Consider the following 24,646-nt stretch of genomic DNA (forward strand, 5'->3'; position numbering starts at 1 on the left):
AGAAGTGTTAGAATAGCAAATAAGAGGGAGGTCAGAGGCCAAAGAAATGCTTTCATGCTATGCAAAGAGTATTAAAAGAGTGTGCTGAGAGAGAAACCTTTGTCAAAGCAACTTCTCGTTTAAGTCAAGAAGCCAGCTCTTGCTTTCCCGGATTATCTCGCAGCCTTTGTGTATTCAAGTTCATGGGACTTTGTCATGCATTAATGGAACCTTGCTTTATGCCTATTGTTTTCTTGGATTATTCTTTATAGCCTTGTTTTTGCAACAATCGTTTGGAACTTTACTTTTGCTTTTTAAGAACTATCTATTTCCTATTTCCTAATAAACTACAAAAGACTTCAACCTGTGTGCAGCCTGGTGTATTTAGCAAGGTGAAGCTAGCCTGAGGTGCGACACCTATTCTCTGATCTGCCTTCCGACTGATCGGGAGCACCTCTGTCTTGTCTGGATTAAGTCTCAATTTATTTTGCCCTCACCCAGTCCATTACTGGTGACAGAGACTGGTTTAGGGTTAGGATGGAAAGAAGTAGTAGAGCTTGGTGTCATCTGCATACATGTGGCACCATACTCCAAAAACTGGGATGACTTTTCCCAGCAGTTTCATAAATGCCCTTCACGTGTATTTTGGTGTGTCAAGATGTTTTCATTTGTTGGTAGTTTCTGCACTGAGATGTGGCACTCAGTTGCCCACAAGTGGACCTCTTTTCACCTGTCCTTTCCCTCCCCAATGAGCCTCAATATTGGGTGCTGTCTGACTGTAGTTGGATCCCGTTGCCTGTGGTCAAATTAGGATGCCATACAGTGCTGTTGAAGGATACTGTGTGCTAATGCCTTATCTCCCCTGGTGCCGAAGTCTCCGTTTCGGTGTGTGTTTTTGGGTTTGCATCTCTAATTAGGGCACTGCCTGCTTGTTATTTTCCTACGTGTACAGAGAGCGCTGCATTTTATCATGTATTTTTTAAAAGGATGGCAGATGGCAAAGGCGGAAAAAAAGAAGGAAAGGAATCCAGCCTGAGCAAAAAGTGGGTGCAGGATGAGAAGGCTGACCAGGAGGAGGGAAGAGCATGGCGTGTTTCCTTCACATTTTCATACGCATGTCCTAAAACCGGATATGATCTTTGCTTAAGCTAAAATATATCCACTTATCAGACTTTGGGGAGGGAGAATCCTTCTTTTTTCATGCAGGGAGAGGAGCTTATTCAGTAAAGAACAGGCGCAATTGTTCACTCACCTTGTCTCTGATTGTTTATAAGAGCGAACACTTCAGTGAAAAGCAAGAAATCCGTGGCTTGAAACATCACAGGAAGGATAGAATGATACTGTTTAGTTCACCCTTCCTACCCTTAGCAAGCAGACCCTATTATTTTAGAACAATACCAGCTTGAAGGCCTTTGATTCTTTGTAGAGAGTTATGGAATGATGTTGCTGTGACTCCCTATATTGCTGAGTCTCAGTGCTGTGATCCTTCACAATGGCACTAAGGAGAAGAATTAAGCTCGAATGATCTGAACATGTTGCCACAGTTTTAGAAGATTTTAATATTTACTTGAGCATTTACCTTTGCCATTTTAGCATATAAATGTTTTATACAGTTTTAACTACCATATTCAATACTGTGTTTTAACCTTGTTCTTCACTGTGTTTCTTAATATCTAATTGTATACGTTTCTATGCTATTCTGATGCTTGTACATTTTCTTTTGCTGGTCATTGACTGTAATAAATAAATTTGATTTGATTTGACCTGAACATGTCCTTCCATTTCTGTTAGTGCAGTGGTTCCCAACCTTCCTAATGCAGTTCCTCATGTTGTGGTGACCCCCAACCGTAAAATTATTTTGATTGCTACTTCATAACTGTCATTTTTCCAACTGTTACGAATCGTAATGTAAATATCTGATATGCAGGATGTGTTTTCATTCACTGGACCAAATTTGGCACAAATAGACTAACAGACTAATTAGACGCTCTGAAAGAATCTGTGAAAAGGCTTTGAAGTCCAAGTGTGTTTGACATGATCTCATGGCTACTTGCTGCTCAGTCGCATAGTTGTTTTCGACTCTTGGTGACCTCGTGGACCAGTCCAGGCCAGAGTTCCCAGTCGGCCATCACCGCCCCCAGTTCCTTCAAGGTCAACCCAGTTCCTTCAAGGATACCGTCCATCCATCTCACCCTTGGTCGGCCACTCTTCCTTTTTCCTTCCATTTTCCCCAGCATTGTGATCTTTTCCAAGCTCTCCTGTCTCCTCATGATGTGGCCAAAATACTTCAGCTTTGCCTCTACTATCCTTCCTTCCAGTGAGCAGCCATTGGGCATTATTTCCTGGAGGATGGACTGGTTGGATCTTCTTGCCAAGGTCCAAGGCACGCTCAGGATTTTCCTTCAAAAACATCTCTCTTCCTTCGCTCAGCCTTCCTTATGGTCCAGCTCTCGCATCCATAGGTTCCTATGGGGAATACCATGGCTTTGACTATGCGGACCTTCGTTGTCAGTGTGATGTCTCTGCTCTTCACTATTTTGTCCAGGTTAGCCATTGCTCTCCTCCCAAGAAGGAAACGTCTTCTGATTTCCTGGCTGCAGTGATCTTCGCGCCTAGAAATATAAAGTCTGTCACTGCCTCCACGTTTTCTTCCTCTATTTGCCAGTTATCAATAGGTGTGGTTGCCATGATCTTGGTTTTCTTGACGTTTAACTGCAGCCCGGCTTTTGCACTTTCTTCTTCCACCTTGGTGATAAGGCTCCTCAGCTCTTCCTCACTTTCGGCCATCAGAGTGGTATCATCTGCATACCTAAGGTTGTTAATGTTTCTTCCAGCAATTTTAACTCCAGCCTTGGATTTGTCAAGACCCGCACGTTGCATGATGTGTTCTGCGTACAAGTTGAACAGGGAGGGTGAGAGGATGCAGCCCTGCCGCACTCTGTTCCCATCTTGAACCAGTCTGTTGTTCCGTGGTCTGTTCTGACTGTGGCTACTTGGTCTTTATACAGATTTCTCAGGAGACAGACAAGTTGACTTGGTATCCCCAGACCACCAAGAACATGCCATAGTTTATTATGATCCACACAGTCGAAGGCTACTTGGTCGAGCTTAAATTAAGGCTTGCTAGCTTAACACCTTTCAGAAGAGACAACATTGTGATAGGGGAGGCTCTCCTGTCTCTACTCTCAGGTTCATGATTCAAGTATTCTCAAGTTACCTGTTCTGGTTCATGCCCATGCTTCCTTGAAGGGTTTACCTTGGTAAAGTTCTTGCTTTCTTGTTTATGGATTTATGTTTGAAATATTGCTATGGATTTTGGTTCTCTTGATTTCATTTCTCCTTCTCTTGCAGTTGGAGGTAGAGCTTCAGATGCTGAGGAGCCAGGCGTCCACCATGGACTCGAGTGCCTTCGTTGCCAAAGAAGAGGTGAATGCGCTGAGGTGAGCATCCAGTCCTCTTCTCTGCATTCCTGTGGGAGCGGGAAAGGGCTCTGTCTTTCTAATTAGGACATTTGTCTTCTGAGAAGAAGTAAAATTGCTTTCGTGATAGGGTTGTGAGCTTTAATCGGGGTGATTAATTAGCTAAACTGTAATCACAGATTAAAATTTCTCCCTTGACTAATTGGCAAACTGAAAGTAAGGAAAAAGTGGAGAAGACTTTGACGGTTGGCTAACCGGCTCCCTCCTCACTAGTGAAAGAGCAACATGAACTTATTATTAGTTGTATTATATTGATGCATCATTCCTCTGTATGATGTATCTACAGACAATTCTATCTCAGTTCAATCAAATGACAACAGAGAACACCAAAGTGTTTAAAACCCACAAAGAGCAAGTCTAAAGATTTTAAAGCTAGGCAAAAGTGTGTCTGGTTTTCTCTATGGGTGTTATCAGGGAAGAGGCAGTGTATCTTATGACCATCAAACTGATCTCTCTGGGTAGCAAAATTTAAAACAGTGTCTTTGAAGAGCTTGTAATTTATGAGCCAGTTCAAACAGGAGATGATAACCTTTGCAATATCCTGATTCCAAGCCATTCAGGGCTCTATAGGTAAGCACCATCATCTTGAACCGAGTCCAGAAACAGCTGGGAAACAGTTTAGTTAATTTAAGACTGTTGTTACAAGACTATAAAGGATGCTCTCACAAGCAATTCGGTGACCACATTTTACACCAGCTGTAGATTCCAGAAGCTCTTCAATGGCTGCTCCAAATGGAATACAATTGGTATCAATCATTGCAACCCATTATGACTTCTCTCAGAAAAACAATGTCTGAAATTATGGAATGACACTCAAGGGTGGAGCAAGCACCTGATGCTTGTGGAGCAATGTTGGGTTCAGAAGCACTCGCAAGTTCACCCATCTTCTCCCTTAAATGGTGTGAAATCCATCCAGAATAGGTTGGCTAAACTAGTGGATCTCTCTTGTGTCTGGATTAACTTGTCAGCTTTCTGAGTGGCCTGAGTCAAGCCAAGACTGCAAAGACAAGTCTCCTATGAACAAATGCTGCCAAGATGGGTTTGAATGCCTTAGGGTCAGAAGTGAAAGCGACCCACCTCCTTATCTGTCTGTTCAATAAAGAAAAGGCATAGACGATGGATAGTAAGCTTCCGTGTTCGACGAAGATTGGAGCTGCAACGTGTATGTGTGTGTGTTTAAGTCCCCAAAACAGTGGTCCTCCATCCCTATAATCTTGTTATGCAGATTATTTTTTGAAAGAAATGAATTTATCTCCATTTTAGTCTTGATCTTTCTCTCTACTTTCCATTGACACATTGCTAATACAGGGAGGATAATATGTGGGGAATGGCTACGCTTCTCTCTTAACTTCACCCCAACCTTGTTCAATTTTGGAGGACTTTCTTTTTTAAAATAATTTTTATTGAGATTTTCCACAAACATATCATTATACATATTATATATATTTTAAAAAATGGGAGGAAAAAAGGGTGAGGTGAATAAAGATACAATAGGAAGGGGAAAAAAAGAAACAGAAAAAAAAATCACATTCACAGGTAGGGACAAACATTTTGGTCTTCCATCCCTCCTTCGCGGGAGCCTAGCGTTGTTTGTTTTGATTTTTATAGTCCTGGTTGCTTTCTTGTTATCTTTCTGAATCTTCATTTCCAAGGCTTATTTCTTACTGCTCGTTCATGTACAGCAGAGTCTCACTTATCCAAGCCTCGCTTATCCAAGCCTCTGGATAATCCAAGCCATTTTTGTAGTCAATGTTTTCAATATATCGTGATATTTTGGTGCTAAATTCGTAAATACAGTAATTATTACAACATAACATTACTGCGTATTGAACTACTTTTTCTGTCAAATTTGTTGTATAACATGAAGTTTTGGTGCTTAATTTGTAAAATCATAACTTAATTCGATGTTTAATAGGCTTTTTCTTAATCCCTCCTTATTATCCAAGATATTCGCTTATCCAAGCTTCTGCCAGCCCGTTTAGCTTGGATAAGTGAGACTGTACTGCAGGGGTCCCCAAACTAAGGCCCGGGGGCCGGATGCGGCCCTCCAAGGTCATTTACCTGGCCCCCACCCTCATTTATAATATAATATTTTTATATCAGTTTTAATAATATAATATATATACATATGATATTGATAATATTATGTTATACAGTGTAATACTAATAATAATACCATATAACAATATTAATTACATGTTATATATTACATATAATATTACAGTATAGTGGTATAGTTCAATATAGTAATATATAATGCTAATATTGTGCTATGCTAATAATATAATATATTGTATGTACATACAGCTGCTCTGAATCCCCTTCGGAGTGAGAAGGGCGGGATATAAATGTAGCAAATGAATAAATAAATAATTGTAGACTTAGGCTCACCCAAAGTCTGAAATGACTTGAAGGCACACAACAACAACAATCCTAATTAACTTTACTATCTCATTGGCCAGAAGCAGGCCCACACTTCCTATTGAAATCCTGATAGGTTTATGTTGGTTAATATTGTTTTCATTTTTAAATATTTTATTGTTCTTTCATTGTTTTGCACTACAAATAAGACATGTAAAGTGTGCATAAGGATTTGTTCGTATTTCTTTTTCAAATGATAATTCGGCCCCTCAACAGTCTGAAGGATTGTGGACCGGCCCCCTACTTAAAAAGTTTGAGGACCCCTGCTCTACTGTATTCTCTATATACAGCCCAATCTGTCTTTTTTATTGGCTGACCCCTGTGTGTTTTTAATAAAAAAGTTAATTCATCCGTATCTCGAATCTCTTCCATTTTCTCCTTCCATTGTTCTTTCATAGGAATAGTTTGTGACTTCCATTGTTTTGGAGGACTTTCGATCTCCGGCCCCTCATTGTTGGGCATTGATGTATGTGGCTCCTTCATGGCATTTGCTTCCTTCTCTTGGAGCCAGCCTGGCCGTTTGTTTCTGATTTTAACTAGCCGCCTGTCTTTTAAGCATAGGATCTGTCGGCATCCAGGTAGGAAGAGCTCCGAATTTGCCTTTTTGTGCTTCCAGCAGAAAAAACCGTCTCCCTAGTGTGCTGTTACAGATGGCAGACATATCCATGTTGCGATTGAATAAGAGAGAAGTTATAAAACAGCCTTCCAGCAGAGCGTATGGAGGCCCTTATAAAAGCTGCAGTAGGTAGGACTGGATCGCGCTTCGTTCGGTGATTAAAGCTCCCTCTCCAAAGAAGCCGGAGCAATAACTGAGCTTCAGCAAGAGCAGCAATGTCAACAACCACACGAGAAGTTGGGATGTGTCATTCCTTTCATTTAAATTGGAAACCAAACCTGAGAGAAAGCCAGATAGATTTGTGACTGCTCCTGGGCGAACGGGATGTTTGGGTGCCGTGCTTCTTCCACTTCTAGTTCTTTCTGTGTTGTCACTTTCAAAAGTCCTGGTTGTCTCCAAGAGGTACCAATTTGAAAGGCTCTGCGCGCAAAATCCAACAAGCCTGAAACCGCATGTTTTGCCCTTGTCGCTGGTTGCATTTTGCAAAGTTATCCTCAGTGCTCTGTCCTTAGGCAAGTAGGGCGAGGCTTCAGTCAGTTGTATATGAAAGAGGACAAATAAAGTAAAAATGTGTTCTGGGCTCTGCTGAGCCATCCCAGTAGAGTTCAGCTTCAATCCTGGTCAGAAGAACCTTCTTTTTTCTTCTTTTTTCTGCTTTTGTTGTGTGTACTTTGGTTGCATTTAGAGACAAGCGTTTATTTCTGGAAACAGTTTCTGCCCGTCCTCTTTCCAGGTGATCTTTGGAGCTTGTCTGTGATTCTATTTGCTCCAATAGTTATGCTTCACATGACACTGGGCCCAAAAGAACATTTTATGCCAATGGTTCCATTTCATCAGCAGAGCGACTGTAAATTAAATATGCTGGTTACTAGCCAGCTGCAATAAATCACTACTGACCAAGAGGGCATGAGTTCGAAAACAGCCCGGGTCAGATTGAGCGCCCGGCCATTAAATAGCCTAGCTTGTTGTTTACCTAAGCAACCCGAAAGACAGTTGCATCTGTCGAGTAGGAAATGTAGGCATTGCTTTATGTGGGGAGGCTAATTTAACTAATTTATGTCACCATAAAAACATCCAGCAGCATGCAGAAGAATGAGGAAGTACTTCATCAAGGACTCGGTGTCACAGTGGATGATGAAGCAGCATTCCCCTCATGAAGCCGGAAGCTGGAAAATGTTAAATTACCTCTGTGTCTCTGTCTGTGTCTGTATGTCGTATGTCTAATTTATTTATTTACAGTATTTATGTTCCGCCCTTCTTTCTCACCCCAAAGGGGACTCAGGGCGGATTACAATGAACACATATATTGCAAACATTCAATGCCAACAGACAAACAATATATATAGACAGACACAGAGGCATTTAACATTTTTTCCAGCTTCACAATTCCGGCCACAGGGGGAGCTGTTGCTTCACTGTCCACTAGTGGCTGTACTTCCTCATTCCTTTCCTCGTGTTTTGCTGGCAGTTTTTATGATGTTGTAAATTAGTTAAATTAGCCTCCCGCATAAAGCATACCTAAATTTCCCTACTTGACAGGTGCAACTGTCTTTCAGGGCTGCATAGGTCAACAGCAAGCCGGGCTATTTAATGGTCGGGGGCTTAACCCGACCCAGGCTTCGAACTCATGACCTCTCAGCCAGTAGTGATTTATTGCAGCTGGTTACTAGCCAGCTGCGCCACAGCCGGCTAGTATTGAATATTTGGCATGTTTATGTACATTGTGATGAGAAGAGCGGAATATAAATACTGGAAACAAATAAATAAATAAATTTGCTTGCAGTGTTTGAATTGTGCAAGGGAGCCTGTTTTGGGTTGGGACTAGTCCAGGCATGGGCAAACTTGGGCCCTCCAACTCCCACAATTCCTAACAGCCTCAGTCCCTTTCCTTTTCCCTCTCATCCGCTTAAGCTTCCAAAAAACAAATCGGTAGCAACGGAAGGACAATGACATCCATGTCAATCCTCCAAATCTGTATTCACATCCGATGTGTGAGGGCTTTTTCCCCCTTTAAACCAACACACCATTCTTTTGTCTTCTTTTTCTTTTAATATGGAAAGTAAAAAATTTCCCTGGGAAGCTTGAAAGACTTTATCTATTTCTCCTCTTCCTTCCCCGTTTCTTTCTCCTCGTGAGAACAAAGCGCTCTTTTCATCAAACCTTTTATAACATTAAATGCGAAATTCTCTCCCAACATTATTACTTCTGAGAAGCAATATTAACACTGTCAGTCCCTCTCCTACAGCCTGCCGCCCATAAATCGCATTAGCTGTACTTTTGGGCAATCACCGGATGGCCAAAGCCGATTCAGTATTTGATTTTGTTGACCATGCTGCGAGGAAAATATTTTTAGAGGAATGGGTGGGACCAGGCCAAAAATGGGAAATACAGTAGAGTTTCTTATCCAAGCTAAACAGGCCGGCAGAAGCGTGGATAAGCGGATATCTTGGATAATAAGGAGGGATTAAGGAAAAGCCTATTAAACATCAAATTAGGTTATGATTTTACAAATTAAGCACCAAAACATCATGTTATACAACAAATTTGACAGAAAAAGTAGTTCAATATGCAGTAATGTGATGTTGTAATTACTGTATTTATGAATTTAGCACCAAAATATCACGATATATTGAAAACATTGACTACAAAAATGGCTTGGATAATCCAGAAGCTTGGATAAGCGAGGCTTGGATAAGTGAGACTTTACTGTATACCCAAGTGTGTTTTGTCATCTTCTTTAGTAAGTAAGTAGCTGTAGAAGAAACGTAATCTTTACATGTGAGAAATCCCAACTTTGTATTTCTTTCCGTCAAACTTGGGTACTACTACCATGCATAGAAACTCATCTGATAGAAAGTCCCAGTTGACATTGTCAAATGCTTTTTCAGCGTCTAATGCCAAAAAGAGAACGTCTTTCTTTTTCATAACTTCATAGTATTCCGTCAAATTTAATATACAGTAGAGTCTCACTTATCCAAGCCTTGCTTATCCAAGCTTCTGGATAATCCAAGCCATTTTTGTAGTCAATGTTTTCAATATATCGTGATATTTTGGTACTAAATTCGTAAATACAGTAATTACAACATAACATTACTGCGTATTGAACTACAGTAGAGTCTCGCTTATCCAACGTAAACAGGCCGGCAAAATGTTGGATAAGCGAATATGTTGGATAATAAGGAGAGAATAAGGAAAAGCCTATTAAACATCAAATTAGGTTATGATTTTACAAATTAAGCACCAAAATATCATGTTATACAACAAATCTGACAGAAAAAGTAGTTCAATACGCAGTAATGTTATGTAGTAATTACTGTACAGTAGAGTCTCACTTATCCAACACTCGCTTATCCAACATTCTGGATTATCCAACACATTTTTGTAGTCGATGTTTTCAATAAATCATGATATTTTGGTGCTAAATTCGTAAATACAGTAATTACAACATAGCAGTACTGCGTATGAACTACTTTTTCTGTCAAATTTGTAATATAACATGATGTTTTGGTGCTTAATTTGTAAAATCACAACCTAATTTGATGTTTAATAGGCTTTTCCTTAATCCCTCCTTATTATCCAACATATCCGTTTATCCAACGTTCTGCCGGCCCGTTTATGTTGGATAAGTGAGACTCTACTGTATTTACAAATTTAGCACCAAAATATCATGATGTATTGAAAACATTGACTACAAAAATGCATTGGATAATCCAGAACGTTGCATAAGCGAGTGTTGGATAAGTGAGACTCTACTGTACTTTTTCTGTCAAATTTGTTGTATAACATGAATGTTTTGGTGCTTAACTTGTAAAATCATAACCTAATTTGATGTTTAATAGGCTTTTCTTTAATCCCTCCTTAATATCCAAGATATTCGCTTATCCAAGCTTCTGCCGGCCCGTTTAGCTTGGATAAGTGAGACTCTACTGTAGTTCTTAAATTTTCTTTTATATTTCTGTATGGGAGAAATCCCGCTTGTTCACATTTTAGATCTCTTACAATGCAACTTACCACTTGGCCAGCTTTTGAAAAGAATGTGCAATTATCCATCAGAAAACATGTTCTTAAACGAATCACAAATTGAACAAGATATCACAGTTTGCACATGGTAATATAGTTACAAATCTATATTTCACTAGCTGTGCCCTGCCACGCGTTGCTGTGGCAAAGTGGTGGTGGTATTGGTTAAAAATTGTTGTGTAATTTTTATTTGACGTTATTTGTATTTTTAAATTAATTTTATTGTAAGTTATCTTTTTATTTATTATATTTTATTATTTTCTTGTATTATTTTTAGTTATTTTCTGTTATTATAGTATTTTATTGTATTAATTTTTTAGTGTTTTAAATTATTTTTAGTGTTTTTTATTATTTTTTATTGGGTTGCTAGGAGATCAAGTTGGAGGAGCTTAGCCTTCTAACTGGCAGCAATTGGATAAAAGCAATTATTCCTCCCTCTCTAAGTAGGACTTCATTTTTCTTTTCTTTTTGTTGTATCAACCTAGAGGCGTGGATGATGGGTTGTGTTGTCAAATTTCGAGGTTGGGGGGCCTGTAGTTTTGTTGTTTTGTGGGTCGCCGTGATGCCATCACTCTTTTATATATATAGATTTTTCCCCAGTTGTGGTTTATTTTTGTGCAGGACGTAACTAAACCATAGAAGTTCCATCTGAAGAATATGAGCCAGACCCAATATGAAATGGTCTCTCTCTTCTCTTTGGAGTCTTTTTAGATGCCTCTCTTTTATAAGCGGTTCCTCTGTTCCTGCTTTTTCTCTTATGCCTGGGTCTTAGGAGGCTAACCCTCGAGAAAAAGCAGGTACGAATCTTGGTGCAGAAGCAACTTGTGTGAGAGTTTTCCTCCAAGCTAAAATGTTCTCAGAAGGCTTTCAAATGCTGCATTCCTGTGCCTTCAGAGTCTGCTTTTCAGGATAATTTCAATTTCAATTACAGCTGCTCAGGGAAACCCTTTGAGGGATCCGAAGCAATCCCTACCGCTGAAATTCTTGTTCATGTTCTCAACCGCCAAGGTTTTGGAAAAGGCTCTTCATAATTAATTGGGTGCAGATCATTGTTTTGAGCCACATTAGAACTTGGCTGTGCAGTTTTTCTTCAACTCAGACTCAGAACAAAAGATATAAGAGTTAAAAAGAATGTGCATTTGAATGGGTGCAGACTGGCCTTTGCCTCTGAGCATAGACACTTTCTCACCACCTAAACTGGGACATGAAAGTCATGACTTAGTTAAAACCTAAGGATTGTACAGTATGTACTATTTATTTATTTATTTATTTACAGTATTTATATTCCGCCCTTCTCACCCCGAAGGGGACTCAGGGCGGATTACAATGAACACATATATGGCAAACATTCAATGCCAACAGACAAACAACATTCAGTTTTTAGACAGACACAGAGGCATTTTTAACATCTTTCCAGCTTCACGATTCCGGCCACAGGGGGAGCTGTAGCTTCACCGTCCATTGGTGTCTGTTCTTCCTCATTCTTTTCCTCGTGAGCAGTTTTTTTTTATGGTGTTGTAGATTAGTTAAATTAGCCTCCCGCATAAAGCGTACCTAAATTTTCCCTACTTGACAGATGCAACTGTCTTTCGGGGCTGCTAGGTCAACAGCAAGCCGGGGCTATATATATATATTTTAATGGTCGGAGGCTTAACCCGACCCGGGCTTCGAACTCATGACCTCTCGGTCAGTAGTGATTAATAGCAGCTGGTTACTAGCCAGCTGCGCCACAGCCCGGCCCCTAGCTGTGCCCTGCCACGCGTTGCTGTGGCGAAGTCTGGTGGTATGGGAAATAAAGTATTGAGGAGTTGGTGGTAGTTAAGGTAAAGGGTAAAGGTTTTACCTTACATTAAGTCCATTATAAATGGGTTATATAGCTGTGTGGAAGGGCCTTGAGTCTACACTGCCATATAATCCAGTTAAAATCAGATAATCTGTATTTGATAGACAGTGTGGAAGAGGCCTAAGTGAGGCCTAACTCTGCCTGTCCCCTGGGCTGAGTGGGTTGCTAGGAGACCAAGTGGGCGGAGCTTAGCCTTCTAACTGGCAGCAACTGGATAAAAACAATTATTCCTCTCCCTCTAATTAGGACTTTATTTTTCTTTTCTTTTTGTTGTATGAACGTAGAGGCATGGATGAGGGGTTGTGCTGCCAAGTTTAGTGTTTCTGGGATGTGTAGTTTGGTTGTTTTGTCCTAGGATGAAATTTCATTACCCTTTTATATATATAGATAGTGATGTATAGGATATATAGTATGTAACGGCGCTCCATGCAGTCATGCCGGCCACATGACCTGAAGATGTCTACGGACAACACCGGCTCTTCGGCTTAGAAATGGAGATGAGCACCAACCCCAAGAGACGGTCACGACTGGACTTAACATCAGGGGAAACCTTTACCTTATAGTGATTCAGATAACTGGGTTCTTCTAAGGTTACAGTTAGCAAAACTTGTTCACTTCCCTGGAAGCTTGCTTGATCCAACTTTGGTGACACACTGGTTCTCCTTCCACAAAGCTGTATAAAATCCACATTGAGCTGGATTATATGGCAGTGTGGACTCAGATCATCAACTTCAAAGCAGATTTTGTGGATTATCTGCCTCGATATTCTGGGTTATATGGCTGCGTGGAAGGACCCCGGATTTGCAGGCTGAAACAAGAACCTAGTTGTTACGTTCTTGTGATAGGATTGTAACACCGAGATGGAAATTCTACGAATTCTGAGTATCATTTTTGTTCTCGTAGATTAAAGATTGAGGAACTGGAAACGGAAAGAAGACGATTAGAAGAGGAGAACAGGTCTCTGGAGATGAAGCTGGAACAGATAACCTTACAGGTAAGCATTTTTGGAAAGCTTAGTCCAGCTTGAGAAGTATGTGTTGTCGAAGGCTTTCATGGCCGGGATCACAGGGTTGTTGTATGTTTTCCGGGCTGTCTGGCCATGTTCCAGAAGCATTCCCTCCTGACGTTTCGCCCACATCTATGGCAGGCATCCTCAGAGGTTGTGAGGTGTGTTGTTGAAGGCTTTCATGGCCGGGATCACAGGGTTGTTGTATGTTTTCCGGGCTGTCTGGCCACGTTCCAGAAGCATTCTCTCCTGACGTTTCGCCCACATCTATGGCAGGCATCCTCAGAGGTTGTGAGGTGTGTTGTTGAAGGCTTTCATGGCCGGGATCACAGGGTTGTTGTATGTTTTCCGGGCTGTGTGGCCATGTTCCAGAAGCATTCTCTCCTGACGTTTCGCCCACATCTATGGCAGGCATCCTCAGAGGTTGTGAGGTGTGTTGTCGAAGGCTTTCATGGCCGGGATCACAGGGTTGTTGTAGGTTTTCCGGGCTGTCTGGCCATGTTCCAGAAGCATTCTCTCCTGACGTTTCGCCCACATCTATGGCAGGCATCCTCAGAGGTTGTGAGGTGTGTTGTCGAAGGCTTTCATGGCCGGGATCACAGGGTTGTTGTATGTTTTCCGGGCTGTCTGGCCATGTTCCAGAAGCATTCTCTCCTGACGTTTCGCCCACATCTATGGCAGGCATCCTCAGAGGTTGTGAGGTGTGTTGTCGAAGGCTTTCATGGCCGGGATCACAGGGTTGTTGTATGTTTTCCGGGCTGTCTGGCCATGTTCCAGAAGCATTCTCTCCTGACGTTTTGCCCACATCTATGGCAGGCATCCTCAGAGGTTGTGAGGTGTGTTGTTGAAGGCTTTCATGGCTGGGATCACAGGGTTGTTGTATGTTTTCCGGGCTGTGTGGCCATGTTCCAGAAGCATTCTCTCCTGACCTTTTGCCCACATCTATGGCAGGCATCCTCAGAGGTTGAGAGGTATGGAGATATATAAATCACAGATATACAAACCTTCCTTGCTTAGTTTCTCCATACCTCACAACCTCTGAGGATGCCTGCCATAGATGTGGGCGAAACATCAGGAGAGAATACTTCTGCAACATGGCCACACAGCCTGGAAAACATACAAAAACCTTGAGAAGTATGCCTTTCTAGCATGCTTACAAATATGAGCTGGATGGTTTTGTCCTGTGCTTGTGGCCTTTCACTCCTGCAAACAGACGTGCAAGGAGGTAATCTCACCAGGTCTATAATAATGTCAATTGCATATGTTGTTTTATGAAATGAAATGGCCACATGACCTTGGAGGTGTCTACGGACAACGCCGGTTCTTTGGCTTCGGAATGGAGATGAGCACCAACCACCAGAATTTGACACAACTAGACTTGATGTCAGGGGACAACCTTTACTTTTATTATTGTAGTTTTATGTACTACAGAACTGTACAATGATTGATTGGATGACGCAGATGGCTTTCCTCCTTTCACTCAGTCTTTACTTGCACCCTGGTGTATCAAATATCAGATTTTATAAAATTATAACTAACTTTCTTTCTGTCTTTCTTTCTTTCTTTCTTTCTTTCTTTCTTTCTTTCTTTCTTTCTTTCTTTCTTTCTTTCGAGTCTCCGGTGGCTCAGTGTGTTAAAGCGCTGAGCTGCTGAACTTGCTGACTGAGAGGTCGGAGGTTCGAATCCAGGGAGTAGAATGAGCTCCTATTTTTAGCCCCAGCTTCTGCCAACCTAGCAGTTCGAAAACATGCCAATGTGAGTAGATCAATAGGTACCGCTCTGGCAGGAAGGTAATGGTGCTCCATGCAGTCATGCCAGTGGCCACATGACCTTGGAGGTGTCTATGGACAACGCCGGCTCTTTGGCTTAGAAATGGAGATGAGCACCAACCCCCAGAGTCATTGGACACGACTGGACTTAACATCAGGGAAAACCTTTACCTTTACTATGTATGCATTTGCTTATGTATATGTTTGGCGACTATTAGGGTTGGTTATGTGACACTGTTCAATGACTAGCAAAGGAAAATGATAAGATCACCAAAGGCTGCCTAAGAAGAATTGTGTTTTTATGTTGTCAAAGGCTTTCATGGCTGGAATCCCTGGGCTGCTGTGAGTTTTCCATGCCCATACAGCCCAGAAAATTCACAGCAACCCAATGGTGTTTTTGTTGTGACGGTTTCAAAGAATCCCTCTTCAGTATCTCTGCTTCAGCTCAAATATTCTGTACTAGCTTTTCCCAGCCACGCATTGCTGTGGCTTATGGGAATCCTTTGTTGGTCAGGTAGACTAGCAGTGAATAGCCTTGCAGTCTCAAAGCCTGGCCGTTTTCTGGAGTAGCTGGAGCTGTTTGTTGTATGAACGTAGAGGCATGGATGAGGGGTTGTGCTGCCAAGTTTGGTGTTTCTGGGATGTGTAGTTTTGTTGTTTTGTCCTAGGCCGAAATTTCATTACCCTTTTATATATATAGATTTCCTCTCTGATGCAAATAAGCACACAAATAACAACCCGTATACAAATTTCAAAGAAAAATGCATACCTTGTAGTCATTTCTGAAAGTGTGGCCCTTGCCTGATGTTGGGAAGGGTAGCTTACACTTCTCAGAATGGAAAAAAAAGGTTTTGTTTTGAAACACATTCAAAACGAAAGAGTGACTTTGCCTCCTCCCTTTTCCACCATAGCGCCTACTTTTTAAGGATTTCCTGTTTGAAGATAGCAAATGAGGGAACCTGAACATCTTTGCATTAAATCAAACCCTGTCTTACTCAAAGGAATATTGCGTTATCTCTGTGTCTGTTTCTCTGCGTCCTCTCAGATGTGCCGAGCACAAGCCCAGCGTTGTTAGGGTGTCCCGTTCTTTTCATTTTTTTCCCCATTCCCCTCCTTTAAATTGTTTGTTGCTGGAGATAGCAGGTGATTTTTAAATGCCAGGTTTGAAATCACCTAGATCCTAGGCAGGCCATTGATTTTTTTTTCTCTTGACACCTGTTAGAAGCTGATCAAATTTCCCTTTTATTACCAATTCCTGAAGATTGGGATGAGGAACGGGGGCGGGAGCAGTGACAGCTTTGATAAAACGGGGCGTCGAGAGCGACGGAGCGCTTTTAACCAAGCAGCATTTAGCATGAAGCTTGTCACCGGGTTCTCCTTTAATTGGGCTGCTGTTGTCAGAAGGAGATGAAAGGATTGGGCTCGGTGTTTGGATGCCCCAGTCTCCGAGGAGCACTTACTGCCGGTTTGGTTCCACAGAAGGTTACCGCTTGCTCGTTTCCGCCTGCAAAGATATCTGTCTGTTCATAGCTCTGGAGCAGCATAGCCCAGGCCTAAGCAAATCTCTGCTTTTTCGATGGAGATTTGGAAGGTTTGAAATGTGTTACCAGCCATGCTCTTAGTCTAGCCCAGGGGTCCCCAAACTAAGGCCCGGGGGCCACATGCGGCCCTCCAAGGTCATTTATCTGGCCCCCACTTTCGGTTTTAGACTTAGGTCTGAAATGACTTGAAGGCACAACAACAACAACCACAACAACCATCCTAATTAACTTGACTATCTCATCAGCAAGAAGCAGGCCCACACTTCCCATTGAAATCCTGGTAGGTTTATGTGGGTTAAAATTGTTCTTATTTTGAAATATTGTGTTGTTCTTTCGTGTTGCACATTGTAGATGGTAAACGGAAGCTCTTACATGTGCCCATGAGCCCAGAGTCACCCTGCAGAACAATGCTCAGATTTGCAGAACAAACAATACAATAACTTTACTAATTCCAAGAGATCCAAAGAACAATGGTATTCACAATGGTCCCTCTGATTGCTTACAGAAACCCAGCAGTCATAAACAGTCCTTTTTCAGTCCATAAATCTCCTTCAGTGAAGAATACAGTCCTGGTTCTTCATCCTCTTTTCCCAGTAGCAAACAAGGCCTCAGAAATAGCAAGGACTCTCTGAGTACAGAGCCATCTTCCCCAGGCAGTACTCACACAGACTCACACTGAACAGAAATTTGTTCAAACCGGTTCTCCAGCAGCAGAACAGAAACAGTTTCGAATCAAATTACAGGTCTTTGCAGGTTCAGCCAATCGGCTTCATGCACTTCATTTTCCAGTTAACACACAAATATAGCACAGTGCCTTTGCAAATCATAACATTTCGTTGGCCTTTTTTTTTTTTTGCACTACAAATAAGCCATATGCAGTGTGCATAGGAATTTGTTCATATTTGTTTTTAAACTATAGTCTGGCCCCTCAACACTCTGAGGGACCGTGGACCGGCCCTCTGCTTAAAAAGTTTGAGGACCCCTGGTCTAGCCCTTTAGATCTTGCAAGCAATTGGCCTCTGAGATCTGCCAGTGGCAGGAATTATTCAATCCGCTCTGCTTCCATTTACTCATTAACCCATCCTTTTATGCTCTTCCAAGGAAAGGGAATATGAGACTATGTGGCTGCTTGATTTTTTTTAGCAATCTTTCAAGCATCAAGCTGCACTGGGAGCCCAGAATTGCCAAAATTGGAGATACGATTTGGATAATTCTGTCCTATGTAGGTGGCCCATAAAATCCATTAGTTGGGTCATCACATTTGTCAAGTGCCGTTTGCTGGTGCGGTCGTGACTGAGGCAGATTGCTGGGGAAGCAGTTGGCACTGCTAATTCAAAGAGCATTTGGGACTGCTCTTTAATAACTGCTTCAGTTTGACATTGGAAAGTGCCATGCTTCAAAATTGGTTTTCTCCTCTGTTTTAAAAAAAATGACCCAGGAAGAATATTGTTTGCAATTTAATTTAAGACATGGATTGTCCTCTTAACGGCGAGGATTAGTTGGTTGGTGATTGGCATATTATACCTCATGTGGCATCACCAAACATGCGTGTGAAATGTCAAGTTTCTTTCCATGGCAGCCAGGATTAGACAATTCCCAATTTTAGATACAGGTTTATTTTGGGTTTAAGGGTGAAATGATGAATCAAGTGTTTTTTACTGTTTGCAACTGTGTATACCAGATATGTGTTCCAGCATCTGAAGTGTTAACGGCAGGCCAGTTTGAGTGATAGTCTGCAACAGCCAATAGGTCGTGACTTCCAGCTGGAGAGGACGTTCGTCATTCTGTTGTGGAATGTGCTCTTATCAGCAGTGTGTGTGAGCTTTGCTGATCGGCAAGGAGAGAAGCATGTCTGCTGTGAGTGATGGACTTTGCAACTTGTAAATAACTTGTATATATGGAATAAAGTCTTAGAACCGCTGCGTTCAGCTGATTTGCGACTGTGGTGTCGTTTGTCGGTACTGCTTCTCCGGACGGGCAAGCAGTCTGACGGTGGATGAATTGGTGAGAGTCATGGATCACCAATAAATTCAGGGTGCTGCGGAACTGATGTTTTTAAATCACACCCTGAGAGCTGAAACATGTCAGTACCTTTGTAGTTTTTAACTTAGGTTATTAGCCATCATGTATGGCATCAAGCAGTTTTAATGCTATGTTCTAAGCAGTTTTAACTGTTGTAAAATTTAACCTTATTCACCTTGTATGCCTGTGAAGAAAAAGGGTCTTTGGACTATATTAAAATGTTGTTGTTGTTACTCTTTCTTCAAATTATACATGAATGTTATTGTTTCTTGAATGACTTGTACAAGAGAAGAACTAGCTGACAATCCAGATTCACTCTTGAAAAATCTTTGGCTACCTGTAGGTTGGCTAAAACATTCCAGTTTTGAGTGAAGTTGTGACTACTTTAAGCCAGTTTGTATGTTTGTCTCAGCAGTGTAAATAGATCGGCAGTAATGGTGGAATGCATGTCAGCCACTCAATTGTCTAGCTCCCTTAACTTTGTTAGGATTGAGAGCTTTCTAAAACGGAGGCATGACACTGTCTCAGTGAAGCAACTTACTTGTCTGAAGTTGGTGTTATGTTCAGCACGAAGACTCTTACGCACCATTATTTAACATTACTTTTGAGTCGATCGCATATTTGGGTCTGTACAGATAAGGAATGGCGAGAAGACTCCGTCTGTGCCTTCAGGGCTTGCAATCTCATTTGCTCCAGAGGAACCTAATTTGAGATCCAAATGGAATAAAGGCTAAATTCCCCTTAGACGTGCCAGCAGGCATCATCACAGACACATATTTCTTGGCGGGCACTGAGAAGCCCTTCCGTGTACTAAACATCTATTTAATTCTCACATCACCTATGGCATTAGTGCCACATGCTGCTAGGAATCTAGGCAGCCACTTGGCATTCTAAAAATATCACAGGCGGAAGAGAGTTGGATTTTCATTGCTTCAGAAAGGCGTTTTGGAAAAGATTTTATTCATCTCAGGTGAAGATGGTTGAGTGTTGCATGCTCCCATTGGCGGATGTTTTGCACAAATAGCGGTGCAACCATTTGGGTGCAGGATGGGAAAACCACTAGGCAGGGTGCGTTAAAAGACAGCAAATATCCCCAATATCAGAGGCAACATGCCTCTCCATTTTTGAGATCCGGTTACTGTATATACTCGAGTATAAGCCTAGTTTTTCAGCCCTTTTTTAGGGCTGAGAAAGCTCCACTCGGCTTATACTCAAGTGAGGATCCTGGCCGGCTTCTATTCAGGTCGGCTTATACTTGAGTATATAGGTATTCAGAGTTGGACAGTCTTACCTTATTAAAGTCTTATTATTATCTTAAATTACAGTTTTATATAAATATTCAAAAACATTTAACCTATTGATGCCTCGAATAATTCAATTTTATCAATATCTATTTTTATTTTTGAATTTGACCCATAGCTGCTGCATTTCCCACCCTCGTCTTATACTCGAGTCAATACGTTTTCCCAGTTTTTGTGGTAAAATTAGGTGCCTCGGCTTATATTCGGGTTGGCTTATACTCGGGTATATACGGTACCTTCCTATCCTCCTTGTGGGCTTCAAATAGGCATCTGCTTGGCCAATGTGTGAAAATATTGCTCAATCAAGGAAGCCACAAGTTTGTTGTTTCTTCTTCTTCTTCTTCTTCTTCTTCTTCTTCTTCTTCTTCTTCTTCTTCTTCTTCTTCTTCTTGTCTGACGCTGTTTCTTCTTCTTCTTCTTCTTGTCTGACGCTATGTTTTCTTCTTCTTGTCTGACGCTATGTTTTCTTCTTCTTCTTCTTCTTCTTCTTCTTCTTCTTCTTGTCTGACGCTGTTTTCTTCTTCTTCTTCTTCTTCTTGTCTGATGCTATGTTTTCTTCTTCTTCTTCCTCCTCCTCCTCCTCCTCCTCCTCCTCCTCTTCTTCTTCTTCTTCTTCATCTTCTTCTTGTCTGACGCTATGTTTTCTTCTTCTTCTTCTTCTTCTTCTTCTTCTTCTTCTTCTTCTTCTATTCTTCGTGTTTGGATGATCTGTTGCAGACTTTCTCTTCTCAGGTAGTTCCAGTTGCCTTGCAGTTTGTTCACTAATGTGGTCTAGTGTGCAATTACGTGCCCGCTCAGATTTACATCGTGAGTCATTTGAGCACTGCTTAATTTTATTCTTCTCTCTGTAGATTTGTTAAGTCATGCAGATCCAGCCATAATTCGATACACCTTACAGGGTGTATCATGCAAAGGATGAGGAATGCTACGGGCTTTTAGATGTTGTTGAACTACAAATTGGTCCGTGTTAGCCGGCACATGATAAGGAATGCCTGATGGTGCATCTGGATCCCTGTATAGGAAGGAAAAAGGACGTGAACAGGATTCTACACTAAGCCACATCACACAGATTGGACAAGTGTATTTGGCTTATCCGCTTTTCATGGCTGCGCTGTTTGGGTTATAGCAGCTTGTTTGGAAATGTATTCTTCCTCCTGCATTTTATTTTTGCGTGAACGCACTAAATGGAAGACATGAACGGCGTATAATGAAACTATTACAGAATTAAAAGCAATGCATTGACAAATGTTTAGTTCCCTGGGCTGCTTTTCAGGATAATAATTGGTTTTGGAGTTCACAGCTGTAATGGAAAGGAAGCCTGTGTATGCGGCAGTTTATCTCAATGGTGTATGTGCTTGAGACACAATGCGGAGGAATGTTCCCTGTCTGAGCTCTGATGAAATTAATGGGAGCTCTGAAACAGTGCTATTCTACAAAGAGAGCTGGAGTTTGTCTGAGTGAATGGCAAGTTTGCATCGACCTAATCTGTTATTTTTAGAAGACAACAGTTTTGAAAACCTGTGTAGATCACAGGGCCAAACAACCATAAAACGAAACCATAGCTTAGTGTTTTAACCATGTACCTTGGGTCATGCATTCCTTACATTGTTGTACAACAACAACAACAGCAACACTTTATTTATATTCTTCCCTATCCCCCAAGAGACTCAGGGTGGATCACAGTACACATACACAGCAAACCATCAGGACTTCCTCCTTCTGGTTTTGTTCTTTATGGTGTTGTAAAATATCCCCTCCCCCTTATTAGCAGTACCTAATTTCTCTACTTACAGCTCTAAGCTGTTTTTGAACTAAACACCAAAATCAAGGTCACAACTGTTAGCGAGTATAGCGGAATCCAGCAGCGTCCAGTTAACACCATGTGCAAAAGACTCACACCAGGCAGAGGAATTGAAAGAACAAAAGAACTTTACTCTTGCTTGTTGAGTTGAAATATAAAACAGTTCTGCAATCGTACAATGTCCATGTAGTTGCATAAGATCAATAACATCAGCATTCTATTTACAGCATAGCATATTCAAACTACTACTTGACCGTAGCTAGAGAGCTTCTCCATTTCTGTGCTCTCCCTGCAAGCTCAGATTACCAACTGACAAACCCAGCCATCTGCCAGCAAACCGATACATTGTTTGAGGCATGGCTTGCCTCTGCAAAAAACTCAGCTCCCTTTTTGCACAGATCCTTTGCAAGCAACCCCGCAAGGATTTCTTTACACACACACACATATAGCAATTTGGCGCAATAACAACATCTGCTATAGAACTACAGTATGCAGATGACAATGTAGTCTGTGCGCATTCAGAAGAAGACCTACAAGCCACTTTAAACACCTTTGCAGAAGCAAACGAGAAGCTCGGCCTCTCATTGAACATCGAGAAAACCAAAATGCTCTTCCAACAGGCACCAGCCAATCCCTCTTCAATGCCAGGAATACAACTTAATGGTGTAACATTAGAAAATGTCGACTATTTCCATTCCCTTGGAAGCCACCTCTCCACAAAAGTCAACATTGACGCTGAAATACAACACCGCCTGAGCTCTGCGAGTGCAGCATTTTCTCAAATGAGAGTGTTTGGGGATTGGGACATCCGTAGAGATACCAAGGTGCTTGTTTATAAAGCCACTAGCTGTGCCTGGCCACGCGTTGCTGTGGCAAAGTATAGTGGTATGGGAAATAAAGTATTGAGGAATTGGTGGTAGTTAAGGTAAAGGGTAAAGGTGTGGAGTCCAGATAATCCAGTTAAAGCAGAGAATATAAGATTATAAATGGGTTATATAGCTGTGTGGAAGGGACTTGAGTCTACACTGCCATATAATCCAGTTAAAATCTGATAATCTGTATTTTATAGGCAGTGTGGAAGAGGCCTAAGTGAGGCCTAACTCTGCCTGTCCCCTGGGTGAGTGGGTTGCTAGGAAACCAAGTGGGCGGAGCTTAGCCTTCTAACTGGCAGCAATTGGATAAAAACAATTATTCCTCTCCCTCTAATTAGGACTTTTATTTTTCTTTTCTTTTTGTTGTATCAACCTAGAGGCGTGGATGATGAGTTGTGTTGTCAAATTTCGAGGTTGTGGGGTGTTTAGTTTTCTTGTTTTGGCGGTCGCAAGGATTCCATCACTCTTTTATATATATAGATTGTCCTCCCAACCCTGCTATATGCCTATGAAACATGGACTGTCTACAAACATCACACTCAGCTCCATAACCAGCCCTTTTCTCGTTGGATGCCTTCTGAATTTTAAAGATTAGGAGGAGATGTTGTTCCGTCTTTGCAGACCCAATCCTCTGAGGTGTAACCCAAGTCCTCTCTCCACCAACCAGCTGCGGGTCCATGAGAAGTCATCCTAACTATCTCAAGCACCCTCTCCAAGCCTACGGATCCGATTAAGTCGCAGTGCAGCTGATTTTAAACAAATCTCCCTTGAAGCGGCCACAGAACTTTTTGCGATAAAAGGAAGTTCTTTTCCCCCCGTTTCAAGAAGAGCAGGAAAGGCAGGATTTGCATAAGGAACACTTCACCCGCCACCCCATTGCCTGTAAACATCAGGGCCCCGTGCCGAAATAAATGCTAATTGAGCACTCTTCAGAAGTCTTTCCTCCCACTTCACCAAGCAGCACTGATTTGATCAATTCTTGATTTCCTGGATACACGATGCCGGCTCTTTCGCTCCTTCGTGGATTTGGAGAGGAAAGAAGCAAGGAGAGGATTTGACAAGAGAAAGAGAGGGAGGAGGTCTCCATCTTTACAGAGGTTTGAGCCTTTTTGGAGTAACAGTCCAACAGGCAACTGCAAAGCCACTAACTAAACGTGAGATGTCTATAATCTACAGTGAAACGTAAAAATGAAAGTATGGTATATCATCTATATATATAAAAGAGTGATGGCATCAGGGCAGTGGACAAAACAACAAAACTACAGGCCCCCCAACCCCGAAATTTGACAACACAACCCATCATTCACAGCTCTAGGTTGATACAACAAAAAGAAAAGAAACATAAAGTCCTAATTACAGGGAGAGGAATAATTGTTTTTATCCCATTGCTGCCAGTTAGAAGGCTAAGCTCTGCCCACTTGGTCTCCTAGCAACCTCCTCAGCCCAGGGGACAGGCACAGTTAGGCCTCACTTAGGCCTCTTCCACAGATTATCAGATTTTAACTGGATTATATGGCAGTGTAGACTCAAGGCCCTTCCACACAGCTATATAACCCATCTTATGTTATCTGCTTTGAACTGGATTATCTTGACTCCACACTGCCATATAATCCACTTCAGTGTGCATACTAAACATAAAGACTACCATACAACAGACATTCAATACCACCACTACCTCAACAATTTTTCACCAACACCACCAGACAACACCACAGCAACGCGTGGCCGGGCACAGCTAGTATAGTATAAATTAAAACATATATAAGTACTATATTTGTAATATTATATTATCTTCTATATCAACAAATTTTTAGTAACAACTATTTTCCAGATTGCAAACGAAGGGGATTATGGTTTCGCACGGACATCAATCTAAACTGGATTTGAATGGAAACAGTGGTAGATCATAGCTCCGTCCCTGTAAAATCTCTCACATCTCCTAGTAGTATATACAGTAGAGTCTCACTTATGCAACA

General features: G+C 41.6%; 1 protein-coding gene across 2 annotated transcripts in view; it reads left to right on the plus strand.

Annotated features, from left to right (window-relative positions):
- The window catches only part of mad1l1 (mitotic arrest deficient 1 like 1), a 527,237-nt gene that overhangs the window by 209,302 nt on the left and 293,289 nt on the right, over nt 1-24,646 (plus strand). For both annotated transcript variants that reach the window (XM_062964141.1, XM_062964142.1), the window contains 2 exons: nt 3,331-3,419; nt 13,262-13,352. In XM_062964141.1, coding sequence (XP_062820211.1) covers nt 3,331-3,419; nt 13,262-13,352 — 180 coding nt within the window. The remainder of the gene's footprint in view (nt 1-3,330; nt 3,420-13,261; nt 13,353-24,646) is intronic.

Source organism: Anolis carolinensis, unplaced genomic scaffold, assembly GCF_035594765.1.
Source record: "Anolis carolinensis isolate JA03-04 unplaced genomic scaffold, rAnoCar3.1.pri scaffold_13, whole genome shotgun sequence".
Taxonomy (NCBI): domain Eukaryota; kingdom Metazoa; phylum Chordata; class Lepidosauria; order Squamata; family Dactyloidae; genus Anolis; species Anolis carolinensis.